General features: G+C 34.3%; 1 protein-coding gene across 1 annotated transcript; it reads right to left on the bottom strand.

The window, feature by feature from the left end:
- Positions 1-648: 648 nt before the first annotated feature.
- On the bottom strand, positions 649-24240 carry LOC106058855 (general transcription factor 3C polypeptide 3-like). Its single transcript, XM_056030992.1, has 25 exons — positions 24098-24240; positions 22447-22546; positions 21158-21415; positions 20985-21046; positions 20696-20819; positions 19447-19523; positions 18951-19065; positions 17019-17188; positions 16124-16211; positions 15345-15403; positions 13248-13360; positions 12478-12574; positions 11917-12063; positions 10279-10459; positions 9998-10156; positions 8847-8921; positions 7206-7309; positions 6588-6692; positions 5160-5237; positions 4895-4993; positions 4624-4699; positions 4262-4386; positions 2753-2840; positions 2036-2106; positions 649-843 (listed from the first exon to the last, which is right to left on the bottom strand). The coding sequence occupies exons 1-25, from the start codon at positions 24164-24166 to the stop codon at positions 733-735; spliced, it is 2751 nt and encodes a 916-aa protein (XP_055886967.1). The 5' UTR covers positions 24167-24240; the 3' UTR covers positions 649-732.
- Between the last annotated feature and the right edge of the window lie 1332 nt (positions 24241-25572).

Raw genomic sequence — 25572 nt, 5'->3', positions numbered from 1 at the left:
CATCAGTCTGATTTTGGTGTCGAGGGCTAAGCCCTTATCTTTCCATATTATTTTAAGTTTTGAAAGGGCTGCTGTGGACTGTGCTATTCGGGCCAGTAGTTCGGGTTTTGTTCCCTCATCTGAGACAATAGCTCCGAGGTATTTGAAGCTGCTAACACTAGTCAGCTTTTCACCTCCAATACTGATGTCTCTTTTAAAGCCCTGTTGGCTATTGGTCATAATTAGTTGTTTTTTTTGGCATTTATTTGCATACCATATGCTGCGGAAGTCTTGTCAATGCGCATCACCAGGTCAGCTAGTTCTTCTTCTGTCCCTGCTAGGCCATTAATGCCATCGGCGAAGCGCAAGCTAGTAATTCTTCTTCCTCCAATGCTAACAGTACCTTCATAGCCCTCAAGAGCATCTTCCATTATCCAATATCTTCCACATATCAAGAAATAAAGAACTTTTAAAACAGCTCAGCTTTCATCTCACTATCATATAAGTAAAAATAATCATTTATATATTTTAATAGTTATAGATAAAAATACACAAATGTTTTTTTTTTTTTTTTTATGATTGATCGAAAAGCTGGATTTGAAAAATAAGCAAAACAGAAAAAAATAAAAAAACAATTTAAAAATCAATCATGCCAACAAGAATTTGTCATTTCTTTCAGGAAGTTTTATATACAAGAATCATTAATAAATATATTTATATGTACATTCAAAGTATACATCACAAATGTACAGATTAAACAATACAATAATTGTCTATGTAGTACTGGGCCAGGCTGAGATTATTGGAACGCTGGTAAATCAAGGCCAGGTTGTAGGCAATCTCATGCTGAAGATCAAACGTACCCTGATGGGGAGAGACAAACAAAAATTATTGATCAGTTTTATTTATAACTATGAGAAGCAACTTTCAGAAAGGAATATTATTACAACTTTAGCCCTCAGGGCCTGCAGGGTTGGCAGATGGCTTCAAGCAGGCTTCCAACTTTCCCTTGCACATTATCAACCATCATATTTGTGAAGCTAACATGATGAGTCAATAAGTGTTAACCTATTGGTAGAATAGCAAACCAGATGATACTAAGAGAACATAGGGATGACAATCTGTAACAAGTTCTAACTAGGCAATAGTCTTATGACTAACTAGAAAATAGTCTTTTGACTTTCTAACTAGAAAATAGTCTTTTGACTTTCTAACTAGACAATAGTCTTATGACTTTTAAAAAGTGCTGAACTTTATCTTTCTGAAAATTAGTAAAACAAATGAAAAGACTAAATGTATTTGTTGGGGACGCGGTTGCTTGGCTACTGAACAAGTAGTACTGGGTTCGAATCTCGGTGAAGACTGGGATTGTGAGTTTCAGGATTTTTAGGGTGCTCCTAAAGTCCACCCAACTGTAATGGGCACCTGACTTTAGTTAGGGAAAGTAAAGGCAGTTCGTCGTTATATTGGTCACAAGCAACCTGCTGGTCAACTGCTCTAAAGACCGCATGGTCTGAAAGGGGAACTTTTTACTTACTTCTATATGTATGTTACTTTTATATGTATGTTACTTCTATATGTATGTTACTTCTATATGTATGTTACTTCTATATGTATGTTACTTTTATATGTATGTTACTTCTATATGTATGTTACTTCTATATGTATGTTACTTCTATATGAAAGTAAAAAAAGTTCCCAATTCAGACCTTGCAATCTATAGGTCATCTGTTTCTGTGGCCCTTGGATATTAATTGTGTCATGCGGGCAGCACAATGACCAACCATCTTTACTTTTTCCCCATTTTATGTCAGGCACCCATTAGAGCCGGATGGACTCATAAGATCCTAAAACTAAAAATATCCGTCTTTACCAGTATTTGAGCCCAGGACCCCTGGTTTAGAAGTCAAGTGCTTTACGGTTCAGCCACTGTGCTTGTATTGGCTAAGAAACGGCCCCCATGACTAGGTGAGCCTTACAGTGACAACTTGGAATACATATTAATAGTGAGAACACAACTGCTGAGGTGTAGTCTATGAGTGAACACTCTTTGTACCTCTACGTCTGCAACACAGGGAGGAAACTCCAGGGCCTTCTTGAAATAATACACAGCAGCATAGGGAATATCTGTAACATACAAAACAGAAGTAGTCAACAAATACAGAAAACTTATGCGGAAGGGAGGTAATTCATGTACTTGATTTTGATATCCTGATAACCAAAATAGCATTGGAGGGGAGGTATTTCACACATTATACGAATAATTTAATAATTCATTTGCAGATGCCCTAAATCCAACACTGTTTCAACATTAAGAATGAGAAATGTTTGGCTTCAAATATCATGTGCTATAAGCATGAGAACACTGAAAATAGCTTGCAGTGGTAAGGTTATAGTGAGAGTCATTGAGTCATCCAGCTTACTGGTTAGTAGTTTACATGTTTTGAGGTAAAGCTTTCAGTACAAGACCCTAAGACTGTTCTATACTTTTAACCTTAAAGAACAAGACCCTAAGGCTGTTCAATAATTTTAAGATTTAAGCACAAGAGTATAAGACTGTTCAATAAGTTTAAGATTTAAGCACAAGAGTCTAAGACTGTTCAATAATTTTAAGCTTTAAGCATAAGAGTCTAAGAATGTTCTATAATTTTAAGATAACAGCACAAGAGTCTAAGACTGTTCTATAATTTGAAGATATCAGCACAAGAGTCTAAGACTTTAAGCACAAGAGTCTAAGACTGTTTTATAATTATAAAAAACACCAAAGACTCACTGAGTTGCTGTAAGACTCTACCAATGTTGTAATAAGTTTCCTGACACTCCCCACGCATCTCTTTATAAGCCGTCATAAAACAAATCACCTGTGTACAATACAAAAACATTCGAATCTCAACTTACTATTCAACTTTACAAAATGGAACAATTAGAGAACTATCTGGTGTATCTTTACAATTCTATTCAGATAACTGTTGTGTATGTGTGGTGACTTATGTATGTGTGGTTAATGGCAACTTGTGTATGTGTGGTTAATGTCAATTGTGTATGTGTGATTAAGGTCACTTGTGTATGTGTGGTTAAGGTCACTTGTGTGTGTGTGGTTAAGGTCACTTGTGTATGTGTGGTGGTAACTCTTAAAAGTTAAACCCAGATAAACTTTCTTCCATCAGTTCATTTCTAGATAAACTTTGACAGAAAGAATGCAAATCAAAGACCATCAGGTTTTGCATTGGGTACTAGTCTAATGGTTAGAGGTTATGTGGTGTACTCATGGTGAGACCAGCCAGGTCTGAAGATAGAGATGCAACATTGCAACCTGTGGGCAGTAGAGACCCATAGCTCGTTGCCACATCACAGGTCTCAACTGGTCCTCAGCTTGAAGAACTATAAATAGGGGAGGCAAGTTTATATTAGGGTCAGTAAGTTTCAAGCATTATGTTAAGTCTATTTATACGAATTCATTGTTGAATTTGAACTTAGAATAAAGTGTGCGTTCAATTTTTTCACGAATTCTACTTATCAAATTATTCTTGTATAGAATTAAACCAATTTATCATCAAACCTGATTTATCAAATGTATGGTATGTGTTAGGCCAATCGACACTGTGTCATGTGCAGATAAGCCTAAACAAATCAACTAACCTAACTGACACAAATGATAGGTCAACAATATGAGAGTACTCAATGTTGATGAAGGATGTCAGTCAAACTAGAATTTTAATACGTTATGAAGGGAACAGTTTAATTGAAATAAAGCCGCGACCTCTCTCTGAAGCTGCCAAAAGTATTCGTCAATATATTTCAATCCTAGTCTTGGTTTTACTAGTTCTGTCATTGCCTCTAAGTAAATAGCTTTAACCTTTCAACAAAACAAATAACTTTTCATGCCAAAGTTCTAATCGTGTCATAACATATGAAAGTTAGTTGAATGATAGAAGATACTGAACCTCAACACCTAATAAAGTAGTTGGCAACAAGGATCTCCAGCAAATCAGCTACTGGGTCATCAGATTTAACTTCTGAAATTGTTACGATTATTCACCCCTTCAAACCATTGTAACATTAGAATATCACATTCAATTTTAGCATCTGAACCATACATAAGTAGCCTCTGACCTTGAATGAAAAAAAAAATAAAGTTCCCCTTTCCGAACTTGTGGTCTACAGGGCAGATGATGTAAAGGTCATCCGTTTCAGTTACTTTTCCCCAACTAATGTCAAGTACTTTGAATGACGGAATGTTAATTTTTTATATCATGCCAAAGAAGAAAAGGTAAAAATGTACCTGAGCAATCAGCGCATTTTTCCTGGTGGAGTATGCCTGCGAGGCAATGTGGGCCAGACATAAAGCTGAGCATAACAGGGCCATGTCATTATCTGGCGTCTTTCTCAACACTGACAAATACTCCGCTACACGTGTCATGAAACATAAACAATCAGGTACAGATAAGTGCTATTTTAAATTTAAAAAGAAAATAATAGATAATAAAATCTTCAAATTATGCTTCAAACACATTATGTAGAGGACCAAAAAAAAAAAAAGAATATTTAACAGCAGCTTTATAAATTACAAAATGTTTTTGAAAACAACGAAACAAAAAATGTATTTTTCATCATTTGTGTCATTAAGGAAACACAAAAACTTACTCAAAGCTTGCTTGTAAGTCCCTGAGATCATTCTGGCATTACCATTCAATAGAATCAGTGCAAGACAGTTAGGATTCTGATCATAGACACAAGAAACATTTTCTCTCAAACATTGTTTTGGAATAAATAATTTTTTGTTTATAATAAGAAGCACTAATAATGCATTGGTATTTCTACTGAAACTATAATAATAATAAGGCTTGTCTTTAAGTCCGAAGATTAGTGAGGAATACTGAAACTATATAATTACAATAAATTAGGATAAGAATACCTTCATTAAAGCTCTGACAGCGAATCTCAGATCTGTGACCTCTTTCAGTTTAGTCATGATGTAACAATACAAGTTGTAAGCCTGCGTTTTTTCTTTCTCCTGCCAGCAGCAAATACCAAAAAAAAAAGAGTGGGTTGATTTGATTCTAAGTTGAAAATATATGCAAACTACTCAGAAAGAGTGGGTTGATTTGATTCTTAACCATCTCAATCAATTAAGTTGTGAATACATTCAAACCACTCAAACAAAATGCAAACACACTGACCTCTATAATGAAACTTCTGGCCAAGTGGTAGAGATTCAAATTCAATGGACCCACTTTCAAACACAAGAATTCAGCATCCTAAAATTTTAAAAATATTACAACTAGAAAAATATATCATGTAATATAATAATAATAATCTGTTGTTTGGTGAAGTATCCGCAAGTATAAATTCACCATTTTTTTTGAGGTTGTAACATTAAGCATGACGAAACTGTGGGTTCAGATGAAATGCAGTAAAAATCTTCCATCTTTAACAAACGGGTTAGATAAAATGGATGGCTGCCTGGTGGTGTGGAATGCACGTTGTACTGTCCCACTTGTGACACCATGTAGAATATTTGTGTTATACAATTAACAGGACAAGTGTTGATGAGGGAAGACACATTAGGAACTCCACTTATTATGTAAACACAAGTGGTGTTGCATTGATGTGCTAGTGTGCAAAGTATATAAATATCAATTTGTTAAAGTTGGTTATCTCGATGGTCCCCGGCTCATACCCAGCCTGGCATGGCTGCCTGGTCGTGCGGTTTGCGCGCTGGACTGTCGTTCGGATTTATCGATGGTTCAAATCCTGCCCACTCCCATCCCCCATCGTCCTGCGGGAGGTGTGGACTAGGAAGTAAACTATCTTCAACTCTGAAGGAACATCCGAAACATGTAAAACATTTTTACAACAAACATTCTTAGTCATCTTGTGGGAGGTTTGGACTAGAAAGTAGATTATCTTCAACTCTGAAGGAACTTCTGAAACATGTAAAACATTCTAAAAACAATGTTTGATTGGACACAACTTTATAGCCTGAGACTATGAAGTGCTCTCTGTGTCTTTATGACATGATCCATTCACTCAGCTGTCCATCCCTGGACTCAAAGCTAATGGAACTCAATCACCAATCGTAAACAAACAACATTTAGCCACGTGGTTCTCTATCTCTTCTATATAATTTACGATCTCATGTTTAATTCATGATGGTTGTCACGTGACCGTTTTTTTGCGTTGTCTTATCAATAAGATCACGTGACTAAATGTTGTTTGTTTATGATTGGTGAATGAGGTCCATTTAACATGCTAGAACCATCTCAGGGCTAATTTAACATTCTTAAACCATCTCGAGGCTAATTTAACATGCTAAACCATCTCGAGGCTAATTTAACATGCTAGAACCATCTCAGGGCTAATTTAACATTCTTAAACCATCTTGAGGCAAATTTAACATGCTAAACCATCTCGAGGCTAATTTAACATGCTAGAAACATCTCGAGGCTAATTTAACGTGCTAAAACCATCTTGAGACTAATTTAACATGCTAAAACCATCTCAAGGCTAATTTAACATGCTAAAACCATCTTGAGGCTAATTAAACAAATTTTAATACTCAGCAATGAAATAATCCACAAGAGTGAAAAGATAAAGTCAGAGCTCACCTTTACCATACCATGGTCACGAGAAAACTGTTTACAGATCAAACCAAGCGTGACTGTCTCGTGGAGTTCCTCTGTCATGCCTTTCTCGTACATAGCTTTACACATCTGTGATGAGAAGAGACAAATTTTTTTACCCTATTTCGAACAACCGCATCAGAATCTAAAAAATAAGAAATGGAATGTGGTGAAACTTTTACATTAACCCTTCCAAATGGCTGCCTCCATCACTGCAAGTGATTACATCAAATTAGTGAGGATTTATGTGAAAACTTTCAGAAAATTTGGATTAACATTGAATCAGGCATGTATAGATTAGGTCTGGGCTTGTTATAAGCCTAAAGTTAACCCATGTTTGAGTTGATTTAAACTCTAATAAGTCTACATTTTTAGTTTTACTTCCATTTATAGTGAACGTGACGGCACAACTAATAAGAAAAATAGATCAGATCCAGAGCTAGAAACAGTAAGAAAAGGAGAAGCGTGACTCTTAGGAGCTCAGCCATAGTGGAAAGTTATATCTAGGGACTCGGGGCTTGTAAAGTTAAACAAGGTTTCAGGTGAGGCAAAAAAAAAGTACGTAAAAACTTTAAAAATCTAAAGAAAAAAAAATTTATTCACCTTGAAAAAAATATCCCATAACGAGGCTCTAAACTTTTTGGCTTCTCCTTCTGACATTTCTTTCGCAGTTTTGTTTTCCGCTGTCTCCGCTTCAGCTGTTTTTTCTGTCAAATAAAAATTCTCATAACAACGTCATCCCCAAAATAAAAGGTATTAAAATACTACTTTCTGTCCTGTACAGCATAATTTGATATAAAAAATTCCTTCTTCAATAGAATGTTTGTTTGAAGAGACTTTTGTTTCCTCTCCTTCTCCCTTCATGTGACAAGCAGATTCGGAGGTGCCTTTAGTCTAAGATAATTACAACTAAGATACAATAAGTGACATGGGCGTATATAATTTTCTTGAGTTTAATTCCTTTAAACTTCAAACGATATGTAGACAGTATACAGGATACTATGATGTTAATGATGATCAAATAAAACAACTAACCAACTATTTACTTTAAACTAGAGACTTCTAGCTCTCATTCCTAATCGAACTGACCCTGAGTGTAACTCTCTACAACTGACTAGCAAAACGTCAACATCCTTCCTTAAAATCTCGTCCCCAAACAATATATAGACAGTATACAATGATGTTAATGATGATCAAATAAAGCTAATCAACTTTTTACTTTAAACTAGAGACTTCTAGCTTTCATTCCTAATCGAACTGACCCGGAGGTAACTCTCTACAACTGACTAGCAAAACTTCAACTTCCTTCCTTAAAATCTCGTCCCAAAACTCTATAACCTTCCTCCCACGCACACGCCATCTTCAGCCTTCCTCTCTAGTTTCCTGCCTATTTTTCTTCACTTAACTCATGCATGTGGATCTGCACTCATGGTCTCCTGATCATGCAACATCACATTTTTGCAAATAGCTTTGACCTACAAGCTTTAGCTTGACAATGTTCTTTTGACGCTAAATTTGAAGTAATGAGCTCACAACAAGCATATGATATAGCTTTGTATAAATTCTTGTAAACAGTCTTTTATATTGCTTTGTAAGTATATTTCATATTGAATAGAATAGGGAAAGCTGAAACAGTCTTCCAAAAAGCTACAGCAAATCTGGCAAAAAAGTCAGTCAGCATGGAGACCAGGACTCTTATCTCAATACAATCATTTTACCATGGCCACCTACAATTGCAGGACTTGGAAGTCATCCATAATGATTGAAAAGAGATTAAACATGGCTCAGCACCAATGGCTGACAAGGATCCTTAATAACAACATACCCAAATCATGTCACCAATAGAGAAGTCCATCCCCACAATGGCACTTGTCCCACGAGTGAAAGTGACCGAACATCATATGAAATTTGAGAGACATATTCTTAGACAAAAAAAAAAAGTTTTTCCAAAATCAGACATAACATGGAAGCCGAAAGCAAAGTGAAAACAAGGCAATCCATGGATAACATGATAGTGCATCTTTTTAGAAGAGTTGTCTATGACCATGCTCAATGTAGAGAGCTTGCCACCCGGCGCAATAAGAACAGTAAATAAATAGTCTAGTAAATACTTTTGTATATAGTCTTGTATCCTATATTATTCTATAGTGTCCTGTATTTTGCCTTGCATACTAACACATTGCAGCCATAGGAGGCTGCCTGAAGAAAGAAATGAATCACTTGACAAAATTAAAGAGGACTCACCTGTCTGAACTTTTTTACCAGCCATTGTACAAAGCAAACTATGGCGACTCTTTGTTGTTCTCAATGCCAACATAACTGTTAGTAAAGAGAAAAAAAAAAAACTTTGACAATGAATTTATTTACTAGGTGAAAATAAGAGTATGATTTTCTCCAGTCTTTATGTCTTCTTCTAAATGTCTTCAGAAATTGAGACTTTTATCTAATTTTGTGTTCATGTATATCTTAATACTGTCAGTACGCTTAGTATTGCAGCTGTTTATTATCCCAGTTACAAATTATTTTTTTTTAAATTCTAAATCTGCTAATTACATTGAGTTAATGACAGACACAGAGTCCTGAGATACTATTTTGATTCACATAACTATCAAATATCCTTTGACAAAATGTTGAATCACACAGATAGAATTAGTGAATTTACTCCAAATATACACTTAATAATTGAAATTGATGACAGTAAATTCACTTATGATTCATACAATCACATAAAAACATGCACAACTTTTTTGGGGGGTTCTTTCAGCCGAAAGTCTTAGCCTTCTCTGAAATTTCATTAATGACCTCTTACCCCCTTTAAAAAAAAATGTTGATCCTAATATGGCTGGCCGGTCATGTGGTATGCGGTCTGGACTTGAGAATTTTTTGCGAATGAGGAAACATAAACATTGAGATATGCTCTGAGGAGGTTAAGGGGCTGAGCGGTAAAGCATTTGGCTTTGAACCTGGGTTCCAGGGTTCAAATGCTGGTGAAGAATAAGATTTTTAATTTCGGGATCTTTAGGAACCCTCTGAGTCTACCCTAACCCTGACATTAGTTGGAGAAAAGTAAAAGTGGTTGGTCACTGTGCTTGCTGTGACGACACGTTTTAGCTCAATCAAGGTATCACTCAGGTCCAAGACCGGGCCACCTTTTAAAGCCCCTCCTCACATGACACACTCATTAACCGTGGGCCTTAACATCATCTGCCCCATAGATCGCAAGGTATGAAAGGGGAAACTTTATTTTTCTTTTTATGCTCTTAACTCTAGTAGGGAGAATTTTATAGCACTGTCTCTTTTTACAAAGATATTAGATATTGGTACAGAAACAAATGTACAACACTGATGTACAGAATGTACAAATAACAAAACTACTGCAGAGAATGTAAATTTACTTTTTATAAAATCTGGCTTCAGTTGTCCTGGGATATGGTAAGACAGCAACTTTTTGGTGGTCGATATGAACTCATTAAGTTTCCCTTGAGAATGAAGCAGTTGACATTTGTGCATAAGTAGTAACTGATCAGCAGTGGCTTCTCCTTCCTCTGTTGGTCCTGTTTGATACATCATACATTTGTTTCAAATAAAATTTGCGAAATTATGCAGACTATTAAAAGCAATTGAAAAACTGTTTTATGTAAATGTAAAGGTTTGAAAAAAAAGACTTTTTACCTACCTTTCGACAATATATCCAGGGCTATGTCATTTTGACCCATCTGTTGCAAGAGTGAGGACAAAGTGACCCTTGCATTGTAATGTCCAGGAGCCAGTTCCACAACATGAGTGTAAGCCTTGGCAGCCTCCTTGATGTCCCCCAGTGCATTCAAACATTGACCATAAGTCAACCACACAGCGGCCTGGCAAGTATGATAAGCAGTGAAATAAAAATATATATAAAGTTCCACTTATATTGTTATGGCACGCTTAGAAATTAATTATTTGTTTCGGAAATAGGGGAAGTTTTGACTCAGTGAGAATAATGTGGCTTTAAAAGAAGGATAGGGTTTTAGAGTTAGAACGAAATAGAAGTCGACATCAATAGATGGCCTTCATGTGATTGTAGAAATAAATAGACTTTTATGAACGTAGCTGACATTCGATGGTTCCCTTCATTGGTATTAAACTCGTTTGATATTCAGCATCAGTGTCGACTAACTTCTATTAATTGTTCGGCTTTAGTGTTAGTGGATTCTACATTTTGTTAAGTATTACTTCCATTTGGTTTGTTTGCATTTGACACTGCGGAAGCGCCTAAAAGTATCAATAAACATTTCACCAAACACTAATTGTCACACCCTCTTTGTAACCTCAGAGTGACATTTAGAGTGATAGCCAGTCACTCTGTGCCACATAGGAGAGACTAGCAAAGTCTATTTTTAATTTTCCTTATTTTCAAGAACCAGCTGCTGGCCTGCATTCTCCAATTGTTTGTATCTAATGACCATAAAAGGAAACAGCAATGACGTCATGATGTGATGGGCATGGCTTATTTACAGATGCAGAAGTTTTGGAACAAAGACAGTCAGTTGTAATTAGAATCTCATAAAGTCAAGTCATGTTTTTTTTTGAGTTTGTAACTAGTATGACAAACCTGGACAAAGATAGTTAACTTGTATAATTTTATTGTATCTTGTGTATTTTGTTCAAGTGATTCCTAGTTCCAGAATGAAAGCTTTGTATTTATTGTTGAAGGATCTTCATTGTTTAACTCTTTCTCTCCGTAATTATTTACCACATTCTGGTGGAATCAACGTTGGTATCATCAGTTAGGAGATAAAGAGTTAAATTACTAAATCCAATTTGTATTTGAATCTCCCCAAGAAGGTCTTGTTTGAGTGTTTAGTAGATGTTTGAAATAGAAATCTTTACTAAATCATAATATCAGAAGAGCAGTCTGATTAACACAATCCTATTAAGACATCTTTACAACAAAATGAAAGATCTTCACATCTAACACTCAAATAAAGTAGCCTTCACACTCTATAATAATCATGATGAAAGCACGAGACAAACCTCTGAGTTTTAGAGTAAGGAAGTGAAATGTATTATGGGCAGTTGTTACCTAGTCCTGCTAGAGAGCAGACTGATGAACATTTCCAAAGTAGCTGGCAAATAGACATGCTAAGGGAGTCCTAATTACATTGTTCCCCTACACCTGTCCTTTAGTCTTATAGACTAACCGGGGCACCACACATGATATGTTGACCATCTCTCTCCACTGATCATAATATTGTTAAGTAATGGTTATAAAAAATAATTTATTTTAAACATTTTGTGTTGTCAGGGAGCATTCATTATATTGAACATTTCTTACTTTATTGAAATTCTGTGAATTCGTCAAGGAAAATAATATCGGCCGAGCCTCTTCTAGAAAACCACACTCCACCATGTTTTCAGCTATATCATAGTGTGCATCTCCATAGTGCTCCACATCAGGCTCGATAACACTGTTGATTAATTCCTAGATGTAGAAATATAGTCTTCTTGTTTATGGAATATAATTTTTCTCAAAAATAATTAACGTTTTTAAATTGTCAAAATTCATCAAAATACAAAAATGTCAAGAAAATTTTCTGCATAAATTTAAACATTGCTACACACTTAGGATTTAGAATAAAATTGTTAATTATTTATGGAATATCATTTATCTCAAAAATAATTAACATTTTTAAATTGTCAAATTCATCAAAATACAAAAATGTCAAGAAAATTTTCTGAATAAATTGGGATGGCTGTCAGGTTGTGTAGAATGTACTATAACCCTGAGTTCAACCCCGCCCGCTTGCATCCCCTGCTGTCTTGCAGGAAGTTTGAGCTAGAACAAAATAATCTTCAATCCTGAACAAATGTCTGAAGCCTATAAAAACAAACTTACCTTTAATATATCTAGTGAAGATAAAGACCTAGTTAACAATATACATTGAACTAGTTTTGACCTTAAGTCAATTGGCATCAAATGAGGAACTGTCAACCTGAAGCAAACAAAGAGAAGATCTAATCAGCAGCAGAGACAAAACACAACTTGACATTTAGATTTTATACAAGACTAAAAAGATTTTGTTTTAAAGTCCTTGCCTTTGCCAAATTAAATGGACAATGTCGGTTTGTAAGCCCAGTGCTTGAAAACAGTAAGCCAAATAAGAATTATTAAAAAGTTAACATTTCACCTTTTCAAAGTAAAAATATTGTTGTGTTTACTGAGCGCCTAAAGGCAGCATGGAAAACCAACTCCTAGATACCCCCCTCGCCCCCACTGGTCCACAAATGAGATTGGACCAAAAGCGCTCTGAGCATGCTATAAGCATGAAAGTAGCGCTATATAAAAGCTATAATAATAATCATTTCAAAAATTATTTTTTTTGTAGACAAAGCTTGTGAAGAAAGATTAACTCCAGAAAAAAATTGAAGAAAAAATATAAATGTTGCTATTATTACTCTTGCCTTCTTTTTTAGGCCACGATAATTCTATGTTTAACCAATAGATTAGATCTATAAAAAAAATATAGAAAACAGAAAAGTAATAAGTATATATTTAAGAAATAAAAGACATTTTATGAACTTGAAAGAAACAATTTACTGCTATTGCTGAATATATAAATAGGGTCACCTAATCAGAAATTTGACCATGGAATTCTAAATCATTACCTGTCCAATGTCACTTCCTTACGACTAAATTTCTCTATTGTCATTGCAAGTTCCTCCGATGATGGAGTGGTGCCAGAGAAAACTGTTTCAACGCCACAATGTTGTATAATAATCTGAAAATGATTTGTCAAAGTGAGAATTCAACTATAAGGAAATCATGAGTGCTATGATGTTTCTTTGTTAGTTGCTTTTCAAATATAGTGTTTGTAACTTCACAATGTCAACTTTGACAACAAACAATCCACTGACGCAAAGGAAAAGTTTGAAGACTCATTAGCCATATTTAAATCATAATTGTTTTTACTCCTCCGGTCATATAATCCAGTCCCTGCAATAAGTGCATTGGTCCCACTCTGGAAAGGGCTTTGGCTGGCCAGCTAAACAAGTGGAAGGTATCTGATGTGTCCACGACACTGTGGTTTTGTCAAACCCAGCATGTTGTGACTGGACTTGGCAGCAGCTAGAGCAAAATGTCATCCTAATAAAACTAAATGTATGGAAAGACGACCCCCAGAAGATCATGGTGGTACTTCAAGGGCAAGAAAGTTCATGGTCATTCATTGCATCCAAACTTGTCCCCAGACACCCAGTCATAGTCTTTCTACCAGAAAATCATGGGCTTAATGGCGAGAGAGAGAGAGATGGACTTGTGCAAGTCCTCTGTATTTAAATCAGAGTCTCAGCACAAGTTACCTAGTCACCATGTTTTATTTGATGTATAAAACAGTGTATAAATTAAGTTAAAATGTTTACTAAATTAGACTTTTAAAAATGTTTCTATTCCAAAAACCCCAACAAAATATAAAAAAATAAATAATAAATTTGACTAAATTTACTAAATACTATTTCATACCAAAAAATAATTTTGCATACCATTTGCAATGTGCCAGACAAAAGGAAAAAGCACAAAACTAATTTCAGCACAACCAGTCTAGACCTATATTTATTACTTTATTTCAATTGAATCAAAAAAAAAAAAAAAATTAAATGTGACAACATACTTCACCATTTCACAACTAGAGTCCCAGGGAGTCGCCTCAACTGGTAGACAACTAAAGTCGCAGACAATTGCCAATTTTGGGTTTTTGTTTATGTATGCACTGCTAGTTTTTAAATAACAATTTATACCTTTACAAACTCTGACCTAAGTAAGATTTTTTTTGAAAATTATGTGGGTTTATTTTTGCTAGCGAACTAAAATGGAACACTTTTAGGCTTTAATTGAATGAGATTTTAATTGGAATATTAAAGTTTCAGAAGTAGAATAAGGAAATAATGTTTGGGGTAAGTGATTTAGAGCCATTTGAGACAGATAGTAGTGAAAATGATTTAGAGCCATTTGAGACATAGTAGTGAAAATGATTTAGAGCCATTTGAGACATAGTAGTGAAAATGATTTAGAGCCATTTGAGACAGATAGTAGTGAAAATGATTTAGAGCCATTTGAGACAGATAGTAGTGAAAATGATTTAGAGCCATTTGAGACAGATAGTAGTGAAAATGATTTAGAGCCATTTCAGACAGATAGTAGTGAAAATGATTTAGAGCCATTTCAGACAGATAGTAGTGAAAATGATTTAGAGCCATTTGAGACAGATAGTAGTGAAAATGAAGAGAAAATCGATGCTAGATCCAGTATTGATTATGCTACATCTAGTCAAACAGGAGATCAGAAGGCAACTAAATCTAACATGAGATTTTAATGTTTTTGAGCTCTGTAGGCCTATTTATGAATTGAAATATGACCCTACTCCCTAATTCTATTTTTCTTTATTATAAAAAGAAGGTTTTTGATAGGTTTTATTAGTTTTTTTATAAAAATAACTGATACAGATTTATATCCTTTCTCTTATGGATGGGGGGAGATGGTTTCTGACAACTGCTTAGTAGCTAAATGTTGAAAAGTTTCACGTCAGCCTATATTCTAAATAGATGAAAGTTAAAGATTTATAAAATTTGTATTTTTTAAATATGCTTCATTCAGACCAGACAAGTTTACACATATAGAAAGATAGATAAAAAACAAAAAACTATAGCCCCTATTTAAAGACTTATTCAATTTCAAGAATACAGTATTAAATGAGCAAGCCATTTTACCTCAATACATTTTTCATAACTTTTCTGTGACATCAAAAGTTCTGCCAGATGATGGACATCTATGAAAAATAAAAAATGTTTTCTTCACATAGAGTTAAGCACGTAGTTTTCAGTTGATAAAATATGTGGTCGAAAATTTTTCTATTCACTTGGTGCACTGACAGCGTCAAAGCTAACTATTTACATGATTATGCCGCAGTAATTAATTATATGTCAAGAAGTGGATAAAAGGAATACAGATCTATATCAGGTGTTTACTTTTTTATGTTATTTAAAAATATTTACATCTTATGATCTTAGGGGAAGCGTGGTCGAGAGGCTAAGTACGTTTAACCTTGGCTTGGCTATGAAGGGGGCTCGAGGTTTGACACCAAACATGAGCAGAGTTGTGTTTACTGAGCGCCTAAAGGCAGCATGGAGAACCGTCTCCCAGACATCCCCTCCCCCCACACTGGTCCACAAATGAGATTGGACCATAGCGCATTGAGCATGCTATAAGCACGAAAGTAGTGCTACATTAAAAAAAAAAAAAAAAACTATAATAATGATTCAAATTTCCCTTAGTTGTTCTAAACTGAAAAAACAAAACAAAAACAAAACAACAACAAAAAAACAATAAAACATTATCCTTATCGTTCCAAAATTTCATCATAATTGCTCAAAGGTTGCCACTAGCATGAGATAAATTGTTACTTTATCATAGGCTAAGCTAAAAGATATAGTAAGAAACTTTAGAAGAATTGCTAGTACTAGTATAATTGTTCTATTTTCAGCCTAACCTTCAGAGTCAATGTCGTTAGGAAATTCTCTGTGAATGTATTGATACACTGATATAGCTCCATTCTCATCCTCATTCTCTAAAAACTCCTGTAAAAACATGAACAAATGATGACAGTGACATTTCAAAAGTAGAGTGTAGTTTGAAAAAAGAAATACAATTTTTACTGAAAATGACGTAAACCAGCATTTTGTGAGTTGCTTTCTTTATTGTCTAATATAAAGAATTTAAGAATTATTTGTTAATAAATGTAAAAAATAATAATACTATTTAAAAAATCCTACTATTCCCCTAGAGATCACAAGGTCTGAAAGGGGAACTTTACTTTTTTCACTTTTACTATTACTTACAATCCCTTAATGGGACAAGATTGTAAGTTGATTGGGTGGGTGAAAGCCTGGAAATGGCCAAAACTGGGAGCAAAATTAATATAGTGTCGGGCTTATAACCTTAATGTCATGAGTTAATCGCCATAGTGATTTTCTTCTTCATCGTGATCATTTTTCATACAGGAGAGTTCAGATCAGTAATTCTATATCTGACATGAACTGCGCAGTGGTTTCCAGATCAAGCAGTTCTCCATACAGTTTTTCTTCCATAGGAGGGTTTAAGGGCCAGAGTCTTGTTCAGGCCTCTTCATAGAGTACCATAGCTGTCAATTTTTAAAATATTTTTTCAATGAGAATACAATTGGATCAGATTTAATCTGATTAGGATCAGATCAAACTGGATCCAGTCGAATTCAATTACAATCTGAAGCAGTTTTATTTGAATATAAAGTTGGAATCCATTTATTTTAAAGAAATTCATATTATGAATTGTTTTTTTTCAAATGTTACTATCAACACTAGTTCTATGTCAATAAGTTTCCATGACCAGTACAACTTGTAACTCACATTGGCGATGTGTCTTGCAAATGTCAGAATGGCTCTGGGCTCGGACCTATCCATAAACTGGAGCATTTGTTCTTTGCACTGCAAGACTTTGATGACTGAAGGTTCCAGAAACTCACACTTCCTTTGAAGGATTACAAGCTTGCCATCTTTGGTTGTGGCATTTCTCAAAGCTGAAATATTACAAGTAATCTTAACTTGAGTTAAAGACAATATAAGATATCAATGTACAGAATATAGCTGCCTTTGTAAAGATTGGATGGAACTATCTTTTTTTAAAAAAATATCATTAAATTCAGTTTAATCAAATAAGTCCGATCAATTGGATTGGAGCGACTGGACCGTATGATGACCTGCTATCGTAAAAAAACGCAAGCAAAAAATCTATGGCCATATTACAAGATCTTCAGGGCTTGCAAAGACCTTCCTTCAGGGAACAGTACCAGGAAAAAGAAGAAGAGACAGACAAAACGATGAGAGGACAACATAAAAGAATAGACAAGCCTGCCATTGAAAGAGGTTCTAACTAAGGCAAAACACAGATAGGAATTGAGAAAGACGGTCGATGAATTTTGCATGGTGCCCCAACGGTCCAACAGACTAATGGATAGGTGATGGTAAATCAAATTTGTGTAAAACATATTACTTCATAAAATGAACATAAAATAAATAAGAATATTTCAAACTGACTAATCATTTCAGATAACAATTGAAACCATTAAGGGAAAATGACAACATAAAGTTCTTTTAAGGAAATTGAACATATTAGTGCACTACACAAGCTTTTTAGGACAATAGAACAAATAATTCTTTCAAATATTAAAAACAAGAATTTGTATTCAGAAAATCTACCATGCTCTTTTTCTCTTTAGTTAAAAGTGCACATCGAGGTCAACTATCTTATTAACTTATCCTGTCTTATTGAAATAATAGTCACATGCTAGCTTATCTTAAAATAAATCTGACACACCTACCCCTGTGTAGACACTGCACCCACCCTTATGAAATCATAAACCATATCCTCTTTGAATGCCCTCCCCCCAATCCACCTTAGGCAGACCCTACTACAATTTCAGCCCAACATAACCTAAACCCTGTACAGCAGTGTTGATCAACTGAAGAGAACAGCACACTATTTTTCTTTGGTGCAGTCTGCAAAAGAGCTCACAGCTCAGCAGCAAAAAGCTGGCTAGAAGAAGATAATATGTTACAGATTTTATTATGAATTTATTTGCCCAAAAATTATACCTACTATTTCCCACTCATTGGAAAGTGTCTATAGCTTTTTATCTTATCAATTACTTAACATTACTTCAAAAAGAAAATAACTATGTCCTACACATTTCATGTGCCAATCTAGTCATACATGTTAATCAATGACTTAAACTCTGCTAAGTCATTGCTTTTCCTTGCTGATTCAGATAACCCATTCCATTCTCTAATGACACTAAGAAATTTGTCCTAGAATATGGCATAAGACATGTGCTTTTATCTTTATGTCTTTCTAGGTATTTTATTGGGTTTTGTTTTTGTAAATTATGGTTCAGTGTTTTATGTATTATTCCAAATTTACTTTTTTGTCTTCAGCCCTGAAGCGTATCCAAATTCATTGATTTTACTAACGGTGTTATGCTAATAAATTCTAATAACAATTACGTTTCAAATGTTCCTTCAGAACTGAAGATGGGGATGACGGGGGATGGCAGTGGACAGGACATGAACCCGAGGACCATCAAGATGACTGAATGACAATCCAGTGCACATACAGCACGACCAGGCATTTGTCCACGTGGATGTGAGAGCAGGCTTAGGAAAAACTATTTTTTCACGCAACAGCAATGAAAATTGAAAGATGGTGCAGAATTCTAAATCAATCAGAGTGAAACCTGCTTGTAATACACTACCACAACTACAAGTAAACAATCTGCTTATTACCTTTAGAAAAACAAATAAGAGCCATTTTCTCCTCTTTCTGTGCAATGCACATCTCCGCCAGGTCCATCCACTCAGTAGCATGTGTGCCCTTAAGGTTCGCGGCTACCATGTAGAACTAGAATTTCAATAGAGATTTGTTGTCAATATTGGAATAGCTTTTAACTGGCCGAAACTACACCAACAAAGACTTTCACTATTATAAAGTGTTTAAGATTATTATTTTTATTTGGGGGCAGTCTATGTAATGCCCATGCAGTCTAGCTAAGTTACTATTCAAGCATCAACACATATACATCCATAAGTAAGATCTTATAAGATCTTAAGAGATTGTTAAGAATCAGTATTTATAAATCAACACTGCCGATATGACTATTTAAAAAAAAAATCACTTTCAGGCAATTTTTTTAAAATCAAGAAACAGCTGAAGACATTAAGTCTTTAACATAAACATTTAACATAAGCAGTTAAAATTAACATTTAACATAAGCAGTGTTACCTTGAGAGCTTGGGCCAGTTCTCCTTTATCTTCATGGATACTGCCAAGGGTTTCAAATGGCATCGCAGCTTTGGGCACTAGGACAATAGATGAGTTGATGTCAAGAGATTTCAAAATTACAATTATAAACTATCAAAGCCCAACTTATAGATAATTTTATTGGTCCAAACAAAATGGAAATTCAGCTGGACTACAATTATCCACCTCATTATAACTACTGTAACAATAAAAAAAATAAAAAAATAGTCGCAAATACGAACAACATTCACGCATAAAACACTTACAGATATATCTCTTAAAAATAACAATGTCAAGTTATTTATTTGTTTGTTGATCATATCCTGACTGGTGAAAGTAAACTTCAGAGGATTCCATGTCACCATACAACTTGATTTCCAAATGAATTAACCACAAAACAAATCCAAGAATATACTGAGCACTTTTAGTAGTCAATCCAATAAGGATAATTCTACAAGTATCCATCACATGTCAATCACACAAAATATATTTGCTCAGTGAAATGGTGATATTAACTAAACAAGCCAAAAAACCTTTACTGAATTACTCCAGTCGATTAGGCTGCATTCCTTTTATAATGCTTAATAACTCTAGTAAAAAAAAAAAGTTACCCTTTTAGACCATGCGATCTATAGGGCAAATGGTGTTAAGGTCATCTGTTTCTTTGTCCAAGAGTTAACAATCAAGGAGTTGAGTGGCCAGCACAATGATCAACCAACTTTACTTTCCTCAAATAAAGTCAGGTACCCATTAGAGCTGAGTGGACTCAGGGGCGCCCTAAAAATCCTGAAATTCAAAATCCTAGTCTTACCCATGATTTGAACCCAGGACCCCAGGTTCAGAAGCCAAGCATTTAACCACTCAGCCTCTATGCCCTCCCACTAACTCTAGTGTCATCAAGATAATTTTCAAACATAGCCTTCCAAACTACATTCATCTACATGAACCAATTGAGTAATGACATACTTATAGTTTTCATATGGCGCCAAACAAATTCAATAGTAGGTTAAGCCACTTTGATCTGTGACATAAAATCCTCCACATATGCATGTGTCAGTACATTGGTTCATGCTATTGTTAATTACACAAATTAAACTCTAATAAGTAAATTAATTATTTACAGTAATAGATAAATGCCCCCGCATTACCGAAGACCAAGTTAAAAGAAAGATACTAAAAGACTATACTATAAAGACTCAGCCAAACGTGCCCAGCCCATTGGACAACTTACTTCTATTGATAATCTCGTACAGCAAACTAACAGCTTCATCTGTTTTCCCCTGAGCTCGAAGAAGCATTGCCTGCCCCTTGACACCAGCCAGCTCTTTAGGCACATCAAATGTTTTCTTTCTTTGCTGTATAAAAAAAAAAGTTTTTTTTTTTCAGAAATGACCTAAGGCAATTGCCTTCAAAATAATGTTAAACTATATCTACGAAAAAAAAAAAAATTAGATAGAAGTACAGAGCATGGAATTGGACTCAAAGCTATAAGGAATGATTATATATATGCACACGTTTACCTTTCTTTTTTTTTTCTTTCTTTCACCTGCGTGTTTCTCTTCCTTAGATTTTCCTTTCTTACCTGATAAAAAAAAAAGTTTTCAATAATCTTTTAAAGTATTTTCTGTTAAGATAAAAATACGCTTTGTTTATAATTACTGACAAAACCTTTATATCTAGTTTTTTTTTTTACTTTTGCTCTCTGGAAGCCAGTCTTCATCTTTGTCATAAAACTGTTCCTGCTTGGCTTCCTCGGCCTCTTCGTAATCTTCATCCTCTTCATAATCGACAACATCCTCCTGTGAAGCTTCCTCTAACAACTGATCAAAAGCTGGTATGTTCCCCGTGGCATATGTAGAGGAAACCTGTCTCTCAGCAGGGGGCGCTTTAGACTCAACACTTTTCTTTGATTTTTCAAGCACTTTGGAAAAGTTTTCAAAAGTGACTTCCCCTAGAAGTGAAAAGACAATAGAATCACTGAAAAGTTGTTTCAATAAAAAGAAAAACATGATGTGCCTTTAAAAAAAAAAAAAAAAAAAAAAAAAAGACAATATCTACTTTATACAACTTAAATAGTGACAATTTTTCTCTGAATAACAAATGAATGTTAGATTTAAAAGGAAAGGAACATTTTTAACCCACCCAGAGAAAAAATCCTGGTTAAGTGTATTTATAAATCTGCTAGACTCATGCCAATGCATGGCTTTTAGATCTAGACTTTCAAGATGGTGTGCAAAATTTTCCTAAACATTAATTTATTAAACCTTCAATGAATAGAGCGTAAATGGGGAATAAACCCCAAGACATATTAATTGTTCAAGAAAAGATTTTCTAGTTTAATAACCAAAAAAAAAATTTTTTTCTTATTTATTTATACTATAAACAACTATAATGGTCAAAATAGAGTTTTCCCAAAGTGGCCAAGGAGCTAGTCATTCTTTTCCCAACAATATACATCAACTATTAAATTAGTAGGAAAATTGTTAGAGACATTTTTCACTATCACATCCCCCATCCCCCCAAACCTTAACCCACCCAGAAGGTTTTGCCCACTCTGAAAGTGTGACTTGAATAGAGTTACTGTAAAGAACACAAAGACAAGCTTGTACCATTTAAATTACATGAAAGTAAAATGAGTTTTATATATATATAATATATATATATTTAAAAAGAAAAGGTACCTATTTGAGACGTTGCGACCTATGGTGTGGAGATGATATTTATAAATGGATTTGTTTGTATGGCTGATGGTTAATGAGGATGTCATGTCGCCAGCAAAATAATCAACTGCCTTACTTCCCCAACATAGGTCAAATACCCATTAGAATTGCATGGACTCAAGGGTGTCCTAAAAATCTACAAGCTTACAATCCCAGTCTTCACAGGGATTCTGAAGCCAAATGCTTTACCTGTCAGCCACCACACCCCCATGGTAGATTTTTAGAGTTGTAGTTTAATGATACGATAAAAAAATGCACTCACCTGTTAAATATTTGACAGTCATTTCTGTACCAGCAAGTTTTAACATTTCAACAAGTTCCTCGGTAGTGGCTGGCCGTACTCCATCAGTCAGGAGGGATACCTAGAATTTGTAAAATATCTAGAATAGTTATTATATACCAACTAGCTATAAAGTATAATAGTGCTACAAGGAATAAGCTTTCAGGCATTTTATCTCATAGAATCTGCAGAACTATAGTCAACATCTAAAGCTTAATCATCTTTGACATGACAAAAACATGTCGGTTGGTTCAGCCATGCTTAAGCATCTAGTCCCGTTTAGTAAACTATTACCGTTCATCTTTATGAAATTTAAATTAATAAAATGAGATTTTTCAATATTTATGGATTAAATGATTAATTAAAAGGTGAAATCTTTCAATATATAGAACTATTGATTTTTTAATGAATTTTTTTTTATCCCACATGACTTTTATCAACACCTGACTTGAGCAGAGTTGTGTTTACTGAGAATCTAAAGGTAGCACAGAGAAACCTTCTCCCACTCAGCCCACTGGTTCACAAATTGGGTTGGACCATAGTGCTCTGAGCATGAAAGTAGCGCTGTATAAAAGCTATAATTTTTAATTTTTTAAAATAAAAGTTTATTTCCTTATTCCATGCTCTGTTTAAACTTGATAAAAAAAAACATTTGTTTGGACAAATTTATTTTATTTCTTACATTTAACACTTATTGACTTTTGTAGCCAATTCATTTTCCTTTCAAAATAAAATCATATTATAGACTAGATCTACTCTAGGTTATAATAGTTATATTTTAATGATTATAATTTTATATTAATATAGATCTTTATATATGAAATTAAAAAGTTGGTGGTTAGTTTTACTAGACTATCTAGATCTATCTAGGTAACTCTAGATGATAAATCCAGATATAATTATTCTTAGAATCTAGTCATCTAGATCTATAATTATAAATAATTATAATACTAGATCTAGATTTATAACGTTTAGTCCTAGTCAGCTCAACTAGTCTACCCCCCCCCCCTTTTTTTTTCCGGATATTTTTTTTCATTCCCCGTAAAACTGCATTTTTTCTATCAAAATAATTCACACTGAAATAAGTTAATTAATATTAGAGTTATTAGAGTCTATGATTCTATGACTATGTCTACCATAACTCAGATAAACTGGACTCTATGAATAATGAAGCATTAGTATAATCATATAATGAAGTGTATGCTAACTATCATAAAATTATGATAATAAAATCATTAAAAATGCAAGCCTGCAAGCTAAAAATCTATGTCTATTGAATGATTGAAAGAGAGAGGAATGTCAATGTGTAAATGGCTTATGCCCGGACTAATGACTTTTATGGTCGGAATGGAGGAGACTACTCAGTCTACAGTCACTACTCACTGTCAGTGTCACTACACCAAGTTGACTAAGTGAAGTCTAAGACTCTTAAGACTAAGACTGAGTAGTAGTAAGACTAGTAAGACTAACCACTAACTCTAACGGAACGGAGTAACGCTCAGTAACGCTCAACAAATCTTGCATGGTGCCCCAACAGACTAAGTCTAAGTGTCACTAAGGGATAGATACAGGTAAACTCAATTGGAGTCTAGATTTATTTTCCTTTTAAAACATCTTGCCTTAAGAAACTAACCTCGTCAGAAATAGTGTTAATATTGTTATCCACCACTTCCAAATCCATATCTGTCTCGATCTCATCCATGTCGACTTGTTTTGGTAGTGAAACGAAAGTTTGCAACTGTGGTTGTTCTAAAAAGTATAATTACAACCACATATGTCTATGACCAAATTATAATCACAGACCTATATATTTCTATGTCTATGATTACAACAGTAACGCGGCATTGGGCTAGATATATTATCTCTATAGAACAACCATGGAACAACTATATTTAGACCACAGACGTATAGATCTATAATAATAATAAACAATAATAATAATCTTTATTATCCATAAGGAAATTTGTCACTTGAACACATAATTGCAGGATGTTCAGCCTTATCACAATCTGCCTACATAGGTCGCCATAACCAAGTTGTAATATTAATACATCAACATACTTGGCTTTAACACATAATTTCATCCATAAGGATAGCCTACTCTTCCTTATTACAAATACTCACCACAAGAGGTTTTCAAGTCTATTGATCACTTATTATACTGGGATAAGCCTATTTTGACTGACAAAACGGTATATTTTAATCGCCCTGATCTGTTGTTTATTGATAAAAAAAACCCAACACTACCATTATTGACATCGCCTATCGCTAACCTTAAATGAGGACATGTTGCTAAGAAATCGTAATATCTTGGTACCTTTTTTTTTGCTGATATAATCAGTATTTGCAATTGCAGTACAATTTAATTTATTGTCCTATTGTAGGCTACCAAGGTATTACATTTTTTTGCAATACTTCATGTTATTTTCAGCTATAGAAACGATTTCATTTTACTTCTTTTCCCTTCGAAAATCGATTATCATTTTTTTTTTTACATTTAATATAAAAAAAAATCTTTACAGTATTTTTCAATGTGTTCTATTTCTCTGAAATTCTCATTTACGTCTGAGCTCTCTGAGAACAGGGCAAGAGGGGCCGCATCATCAGCGAATTTTGTGAAGGAGCAAGGGAAAATGGATTGAAATTCATTAGTATACAAAATGAATCACAATGGCGGTGTAGCAGACCCCTGAGGCGCCCCTGTGGTATTTTTTTTTAAAAGGAAACCTCAGAATTTGCGCTATTCAATTTTAGCTTTATCATCATAGGACTCCTTGGGCCTTAAAATTAGGCCTCTTTTCTTTGCCTCTTTTTTTTTGATTTATGTGCCTCTTTTATGGGCTTTTTTTTAAATCTGTTTTTTTTTTGTAAGTTCTCATAATTCACAAGTATTAAATCATAAACAATTGAAAAGTGATTAACCTAAAAATATAATATCAGTAATAGAAATTTTATTTAATATCAAACCATTGAACCCACTAAAGACAGAAAAATGATACAAGTATCCTCTACTCCAGAACAATCAATACAATATCAGATATCCCTGACCCCAACACCCCATTTCTGGAAAACTTCCTGAGCATTGTACAAGTAGGCCTATATGAAAAT

This window comes from Biomphalaria glabrata, chromosome 5 (assembly GCF_947242115.1).
Source record: "Biomphalaria glabrata chromosome 5, xgBioGlab47.1, whole genome shotgun sequence".
NCBI lineage: Eukaryota > Metazoa > Mollusca > Gastropoda > Planorbidae > Biomphalaria > Biomphalaria glabrata.
The sequence above is the reverse complement of the archived record's forward strand: the minus strand, read 5'-3'. Positions and strand labels throughout refer to the sequence as shown.